Raw genomic sequence first — 8,687 nt, forward strand, 5'->3', positions numbered from 1 at the left:
CACAAGAATGATTCCTGGAATGAAGAGTTTGTCGTATGAGGAACGGTTGAGGACTCTGTGTCTGTACTCTTTGGAGTTTAGAAGGATGAGGGGGGATACTGCGAAGCCTGGATAGAGTGGACATGGAGACGATGTTTCCACTTGTAGGAAAAACTAGAACCAGAGGACACAATCTCAGACTAAAGGGACGATCCTTTAAAACAGAGATGAGGAGGAATTTCTTCAGCCAGACATAGGGTGGTGAATCTGTGGAATTCTTTGCCGCAGAAGGCTGTGGAGGCCAAATCACTGAGTGTATTTAAGACAGAGATAGGTAGGTTCTTGATCAACAAGGGGATCAGGGTTTATGGGGAGAAGGCAGGAGAATGGGGGGATGAGAAAAATATCAGCCATGATTGAATGACAGAGCAGGCTTGATGGGCCGAGTGGCTTAATTCTGCTCCTATATCTTATGGTCTTATGGCACTGGGAAGATAGATGAGACTGGGCTTCAATAGGAGTTGGAATGAAAGAGGACAGAGACTCTCATGCTCAGGCTTCAACAGCCCTGTTACCTACCACTTGCAGCAATATCCTTACATTACCATTGCAGAATAGTTTAATATCAGCCTTGGAACTAGTCTGCTTGAGGCTGTAATTTGTCCTTTCCCATATCCTACTTAATTGTTCACTAGGCCTATAGTGTGCAACGTTCTGGTCAAGATAGCTGATAAAGTGAGATATCTGTTGGTGATTATGGGGCTCTTGTAAACATTACCAGAGACAGACTATTTGTAAGATTTTCATCAGATCTTGGATTTGACATGATGATTAAAAGCCCTCTCAATTATTTGTCATGGTTCATGATGTTATTAATTTCTTGCATAGATTATTGGCTTGGAATTACTGCTGAACAGTCATAGTTCCTTCTGTATGAGAAATATATAGTTATACTATAAAATACATCCAGACTTCTCGTTTTATGCTGCAATTAAAAAGACTTGCATTCATATAACATCTTTCACACTCTCAGGATGCCCCAGGCTAATTACGTTTTTTTGAAGTGTTGTCACTGTTGTAATTTAGGAAATCCAGCAGCCAATTTGCAAATAAGCTCCACACAAACAGCAATTACAAGGGTAAATAACCAGGGTAATTCTACCTACTTGGTAACTATTACTTTTGAAAATGCAATTGATGCCTCGACTAGCAAATTAGCAGGTTGGAAATTGTCATTGCTATGCAGTTATGGTATAAGTCCGTGTTGAAAACTACCTACTTGCTCTGACTTTTTCATTGTTTGGTATGTGATGATTACTGGTCAAACATTTACTTTCGGAGTTTCACAGTTTAGTCAGGTTTGTGAACTGCTGTATCACAAACCGGCATAAAGTCTTTCAAACATTCTAGGACAAATCACTAATGCTTAAATTGAAGCTGCAACTTTGCTATATATAAACAAACATTGGGCAACTATTCAGTTACAAGAAAGGACAAATATGATTTGTTCGGGAACCAGTTAATTTAACATTTTTTTGATTTTAGGGGATTTAAATATTATAAGGATGTGGTACATGTATTTCAGCCAATATATGTCTAAGTTCTGATTAATGGACACCCTGTGCAGTTGTCCAGTGGACAATTCAATGTGATCAGGGTTAATTGTTAGATCTGGACAATACTAATTGTATAAGAGAGAAAACATAGCAAAATTTAATTTTCAACTCTGTATGCTTACAGAAACTGTTACCCAAACAGTTGGGGGATTAAGCTGAACAAAACACTGATGTGAGACAAGCCCCTAATACATCAACATGTTTGTTTCTACCTCTTGCCCTTTAAAATTAAGCAGATGAAAAAATACTTTGGAAGCACATGCATTACATTTCTCTGAAATAGCTCATCAGCCCCGATCAGCTGGTTGTGCACCAGTGGCTTGTGGGATTGTTTACTACATATTTTTCCAGTTTGTGAAAAGAGAAGCTGAATACAGATTAGGTGAAGATTTATCCTGCTTTCAGCTTTGTTCAGTATTGTAATGCCTGTCAGACCCATGAGATCTGATGTGGTTTCTTTGGACCAATCAGCAGGACGGCTTCCAAACACTTATTCCTCAGAGGATTATTTTAGCCATGGTTTGTTCAATATGTGGGAAGATAAAAACACTTCAGCCGAGCTTTTTTGCTGCATTCCATGGCCTTTTCCGAAGAGGGCATCACTATCATAAAACAACAGCATGAATCACATTGGAATTAAAAGCCTTGTTTATAATAAAGTCAAATATATGTTGAATATAATTTTGCTTACTATTTACATTTGCAAAACCCTTCATGAATTTAAATTTTTAAAAATTGTGCAGTTTTTTTCACCTAATCAATCATTTGAATGATTCGTGATCCACTATTTTCCTAACAGTGAGAGTATGACTATGGAGTAATCTAAAGCAGGCAGATTTCAAGTTGCCTGTTTAGCGACAAATAGAGAAGAAACCTGATATTTTAAAATCTATAAGTAAAACTTGAAAATATTGCAGTGTTCATTTTTAGTTGAATGGGTAGTGAGTTCTAAGCTTGCAAAAATATTTGAATAATTATTTCTAAAAATATTTTTTTACATTATTCAATTTTATCAAATGCCTTAGCTTTAATATTAGAGACACATTTTCAAATACCCAGAGAACAGGCACCAAACCCCAAAGTGTCTACTTGATGGCAAGATGTAGCACATCAACTTCTTCAGGGTTTGCATTCCAAGCAATCAGTCAGGATGATGTAATGTGTGTGCACATGTTTGTTATTGGTTCCCCCAACCTCCCACAGCAAACCTTAGTGAAATCGCTGTTTAAAAATGCTGATTCAAATGTAACCTAAATGGCCAAAACAATACCAATGGCCGGAATCTTGTGGCAGCGTCAGGGTTCTTAGCCACCCCTTTTCGGGGAGGCCTGCCAATATCCAGGACCCCAGGAAGTGGAAGCCATGCCCAAGGAGAGCTGCCGGCTAATCAGAGGCTGGCAGTTGGATTGAATGATAACGCCACTGGGAAGCAGGGATTGCTGCCGGAATGACACCCACCCAAGGCCAAGTATCATTGCTGGGTCCCAGGCCACAAGTGAGTAATGACAGGACCGGGGTTAGCAGCAAGAGCAGAGAGGTACCTGTCAGTGGGCTCCCCGTCTTCCTGATGTTGGGTCCCTCAAACAGACACAGAGTGCCTTTGAATGAGGAGCCTGCAAGAAACTCCACACAAGTTTACTTCTCATGTTCCCAGCATAGTGAGCCCCCCACCTTAATGCCAGCCACCAGATTGAAGTTCTTAAGTGGGCTTTCATTAAGAGGGCCTTCTGACCGCAGACTTAATTGGAGTGGAGACAGGAAAACCAACCACCCTCCTGCCTTATTAAATGCCCCCGCCACAAAATTCAGCATGGCGGAGGGCACAAGATTCCACCTGATGAAAACGCAACATAAAAGTAAAGGTTTGTCACTACTTGATCTTTGATATCTCATCTCTTGTAAGTCCAAATGTTTCAATGTACATTCACCTGAGTGAATCTTATCAGTGGTGCACAATGCAGTCACAGTATATTGGTGGTGGCAGGGGAGTGAATGTTCAAGGTGGTTGATAGATTGCCAATCAGGCATGTTTTGAGTGCTATGGAAGCTGCAATTATCCAGGCAAGTGGAGAGTATTCTATCACACGACTTATTCATGCCTTGTAAATGGCGGAAAGACTTTTGAGAGCCATATGGGGAGTTATTCACCACAGAAAACCCAGTATCTGACCTTCTCGTGTAGCCGCCCTCGTCCCCCCTCCCCATATGCCTCTTCCCCCATATTCCCCTCTTTTCCCCCCATATTCCCCTCTTTTCCGCTCCCCCTTTCAGCTTTCCACATCCCCCCAGCACCCCCTTGACTTTTCTTTCACCCTCCCCATCCCCTCTTTCACACTCCCCCATATTCCCCTCTTTCCCTTCCCTGTCCACCCCTCTCATATTCCCCTCCTTCCCACTCCCTCCATTCACCTTTCCTCTTCCCATGTCCCCTCTTTCTCCCTCCCCATATTCCCCTCTTTTCCCACCCATATTCCCCTCTTCCTCCCCATCCCTTCTTTCTCCTTCTCCATATTCCTCTCTCCCCATATTGCCCCCATGTTCCCCTCTTCTCCCCCATATTCTCCTTTCCACCTAACCACATATTCCTCTTCCCCCACCCTCATTCCCCTCTTCTCAATACCCTTTCCCATTCCATTCTTCTTTCATTCCCGTTTCCCCGCATTACCCCACCCACCCCATTCTGCTTTGCCCCATTCATCTTTTCCCCTCTTTCCCCCTCCTCCAAGCCTGTCCACTGTCACCCACTGAGGTGTGTGTCTATGTGCTGGTGGAGGTGATAGCTGTGAAGTCTTCATAGGGTCTCCTCAGAGCTCTCCTCCACGGTGTTGGATGGCCTGGCCCCATCAGATGGGGATCCTGTGAGAGAATGGATATGTGGTCAGTGAGAGGGATGGATCATTTTGTCTGATGTGAACAACTCACTTGCGACAGTTCATCTGGGTGAAGAGGCTGTGGATTCTCACCATCAGTAACTGCTCTCTCCTCTGTCAGCACTGTGACCTCCAGGGCCCGTTCCACATTTGGGGTGAGGATTCAGATCTCAGCTACCCTGCCCCCCCAAGTCTTGGTCATTTTCCACCTATTTTGGGCTATCTTCTCCTGCGGGAATACAGAAACAGCATCGTGATCCCCACGCTTGATGGTTTGGGAGGATCTATGGCAGATGGCATGTGTGGGCACCACAACTGGACATGAAGGGGTTGTGCTGGTGGGTGCCAGGGGGTACTCGGGAACAAGCACGAAGATCAAATGTGGGGATGGTGCAAGGTTTCAGTTTTTTTGGGGGGGTGGTGGGGGTGTGTGTTGGGAATTTGAGGGGTAGCAGACTAAACTGATGCCAGAGAGGTGGTAACCTATTCTTGCAGCTCAGTGCCTCCTGCTCTAACTGACAGATGCTGCCACTAATAATAATAATCTTTATTAGTGTCACAAGTAGGCTTGCACCTCTCAGGCAGCATTGGTGGCCCTGCTGCTGGCCCTCCGACCCCCTCAGGGGAACAGGATGTCCAGTCTTCACAGCGCCCAGAAGCCCGGCGTCACCAAAGCAAGGAGCAGGTCTGCACTCTGCCATGCTTGTGACTGGAGTAAGTGGTGAGGGAGGGTTTAAAAGCAATTCTCCCTGGTTAGCAGCAAATGCTGAAACAGCCAGTAATGACGAGAACCTTGTGCAGGCTCATTTCCGGTACTACGGGCTACAACCTCACCAAAGTGGCCATCGAGAAACACCCTGGCACTCGTGCCCATGATGACACCTCAAGAGAATTTTCTGTTAAATCGCACCTAATGGCAGCATTCAAGACTAGATTGTACAGTTGGATAACAAATAGAGACAAAGGCATACGGATCAGGGTTAAGCAGAATGCTCTTTGAGAACCATTGCATACTCAATGGGTCAAATGGCCTTCTGTAAAAAAGATTCTGTGAATTAGCACCTTTTCTAGTCATTTTGCAATGCTTCTATTTTGAATATCAGTCCTCATCACTTATAGATATTTGTAGTTTGGAGGAGTACAGTCTTGAATCAGTCTTCCTTGTGGGAACATGTATAAAAGGGATTTGACATTCAATTTTCCTTTTAATAGATTAAGCTTCACATTAGTTCCTCACCAAAAAAATGAGATGAGTGTTTATTTTATAAAATGTTTATTTGCAACATTGGCAATCTCTTACACTTTAACAAAAGCATAATCATAGCACTGCAGTAGAAGAAGGTAGCAATTATATGTACTTTGCATCCACTACAGGAAGCTTGCACTGTTCATATAAATGCAAGATACTATGTTAGAGCAAGTCCAGCATGCCCATACAAAATGGTTCAATTGAACAGTGCAAAAATATGCAAATGCAAACATGTAACAATACTGAACATCAGTAAAATAAATATCACAAAACTTTAAACTCCCATTTTAACGTAGTAACCACTTTCAGCTAAACATGTTAATAATGTAGTGAATCTGATGCATCAATTTATTACTGTCTTCATCACCCTGATGAAAAACTTTACACACATTTAATGCTCTTCATTTTCTTTCACTGGTTCTCTTCTTCCCCGCCATGCACTTTGCACTTTCTGTACCATCACCACATGCTTTTGGGTTTCTTCATCCATAACCTCAAATATCTACTTCCAGCAGTGGTATTAGTAAAGAAAGACAATGTAAAAACTATGCAAGTGTGAAATTCCATTGTGTACCCACTGCTTACTGAACTGCACACTTTTGCATCCAATTCATTAAGTAGGCATTGTATATACACAATATTCTGAATCCTTCAAAATAATCAGTGAAATTAACATTCATTGCGAGAAACTGTAGCAACTTGTGCATGAGAATATTTAGAGAAATACTTCCATTGCAGGCTTAGTAGCACCTAATAAGTCTTAATAGATCACTAGTCAGAAAATAGTCACCACAAGAATTGCCAGTTACTTTGGCACTCGATCAGCATTCTTCAACAATTGGTCCTACAGAAGAATACAATTTTCTTTTGACCAATCTGAAGCCTGGACTAAGTTTCAGTACTCTTCTTGATGCATGTGTGAAGCAGGCCCCTATGGAGAAGAAATCACTCAGACTGGGCCAGCTGTTGCTATCCTGTTTAAAAACTAGAGTCAATTCAAAGGTAGGAATGACACTGCTGTCATAGATGATTTTGCCCAGCTTCTTACTTGTGCTCTCGTGCTCAAGATTAACATAGATCACTGCACCACGCAGTCCACAGGGCTCGCTGGCAGCCATTCGAAGCACATCTCGGGCTATTCTCCTGCTCATGTACTGGGGGATCAGGAGCTCCTGGCAATGTAGCTGGGATTTCTTTGAGGTAGACAGGCAGTGCTCGATCTGTTTAGCTAGATGCTGGCACGTCCTTTCTTCTAAGAATTCCTCCAGAAAAATAAAGTCATTGCCAGATTGATTCAAGAAATAGGTATCTGAAATGAAAGCAAGTTGTATGAGCATCTTTGAAATTTTTAGATAATGAGGATAGAAGTTAGCTATTGATTTTGAGATTCTAAATCATACACCCTACACACAAAATCAGTAAAGAATGATCTGGTACCTGGTTCATTCGAAGTAATATCTACCAATATTGAACATTTGAATGTTTTTTTTTAAATCATATCCTAATAAAGCTAAAACTCTGATTCCTTTTTTGCTGTCAGTTTTAAGCAATTATTTCACACCACCTCCACATAGAAGGGTGCAATTACCAGCATGATGTCACATTCCCGATTACATTTCCTGGCTAAAGACTCGATAAAAAGTTTACATTACGGCACAAACTTTCCCCATCAGCCAACAATGACACTGCAGTATTTAGCAGGATATTTATGAATACTTATGAAAATTTATGAAACGCCAATACGTTTAAATAGGGCATCACCATACATTTAATTAATTTCGAGTTTATGGGTTAGTTGCCTTCCACTATGGACCATCCACTTAACAACACTGTAGACAGTCTTTAATCCCTCTTAAGAGTTTCTGGCCAAAGCTACTAAGAGGGGAGCGATGATTGCCATCTCCCGAACTGAAACGGTCCACATTAATATTGCAATTCAGTTTTACAGCATTTAGAATGGTATACTCATTGCTTGTGTGTGTGAAGCGGTTGACGTTTATTATTGTGCAATTGCTATACAACCTTTATTGTGGATTCTCGATTCTAGAATAGCGGTAATGTAACTGATTAGTTTGAATTGGAATTCAGATGGAAGATATTTTATAGGGGGGCGGGGGGAGCACGTTACTTCACAATAAGTTTTGCTCCAAGAAGACTTCTCTGAACGAAAACACTAAGTATGCTGTTTGAATAGAGTCGCATAATTATGTTTAGGATTGTAGTAATCCATTCGATAGGATGTGCCAAATGTTAATGTGACCGGATTTAGATGAAAAAAAACGTATATAACTGACAATTCAGGGTTCCTTATAAATTCCACCCAAGATACTAAGGCTTTAATCACTTAGTATCGACTTGTTGCAATATAGCCCCATTAAGAATAAAACGACCGAGCGACACCATCAGCTCACCTGCTCCAGGAATAAGGCTTTCATCTTCGATGTTATAATGTCTCTCAAAGGGGTTTTCACCATGTTTTATCTTCTTCGAACTTGTTACCGCTTCGCCTGCGAAGCTATGTTGAAGGAGTTTCTTCATCAACTGGACTACACTATCCCCTTCATCGCCGGCAGGACTCATCCTTTTACTGCAAGGACTCGTACCCCCGAAAGTCTGAACGTACATCATCACCATCACCATCACTGCTCAATCATTAGTGTCTCCCTCCCCCCACCACTGTGCTCGGCCAGTTTTTTTTTTCTCTCTCTCCCCTCTCTGACAGTACCGAGTGCGGAGCCAGGCCAGCTGCGGCCACCGCTTTGTACTCGAACATTGCATCAGCTGTTAGGAGGCACATGATCTGATGTCAAAAGAGAAGAGGCCCGACCCATCGCACTCATTGGTTGCCGCACCAGAAATGATACAATGTGCAACCAATGAGAGGATAGTTGCTATGTGCCTGGATGAGTCCTGGATACAGAGGAGGAGCTTCTGAACTGCTCGCTTTGACCGCAGTGTGAGGTGATGGAAACC

The 8,687-nt window shown here is 42.3% G+C and overlaps 1 protein-coding gene across 1 annotated transcript; it reads right to left on the bottom strand.

The window, feature by feature from the left end:
• Nucleotides 1-5,721: 5,721 nt before the first annotated feature.
• Nucleotides 5,722-8,486, bottom strand: LOC140426925 (DNA damage-inducible transcript 4-like protein). Its single transcript, XM_072512216.1, has 2 exons — nt 8,126-8,486; nt 5,722-7,023 (listed from the first exon to the last, which is right to left on the bottom strand). The coding sequence occupies exons 1-2, from the start codon at nt 8,352-8,354 to the stop codon at nt 6,536-6,538; spliced, it is 717 nt and encodes a 238-aa protein (XP_072368317.1). The 5' UTR covers nt 8,355-8,486; the 3' UTR covers nt 5,722-6,535.
• Between the last annotated feature and the right edge of the window lie 201 nt (nt 8,487-8,687).

The sequence above is a fragment of the Scyliorhinus torazame genome, chromosome 7 (genome assembly GCF_047496885.1).
Source record: "Scyliorhinus torazame isolate Kashiwa2021f chromosome 7, sScyTor2.1, whole genome shotgun sequence".
NCBI classification, from domain to species: domain Eukaryota; kingdom Metazoa; phylum Chordata; class Chondrichthyes; order Carcharhiniformes; family Scyliorhinidae; genus Scyliorhinus; species Scyliorhinus torazame.

What these genes read in the sequence shown, in the direction of transcription:
- LOC140426925 (XM_072512216.1), bottom strand. Translation starts at nt 8,354, where the DNA reads ATGGTGATGGTGATGATGTACGTTCAGACTTTCGGGGGTACGAGTCCT. An exon ending in AAGCCTTATTCCTGGAGCAG is followed by an intron (nt 7,024 to 8,125) that starts GTGAGCTGATGG and finishes CTTTCATTTCAG; the next exon opens with ATACCTATTTCTTGAATCAA.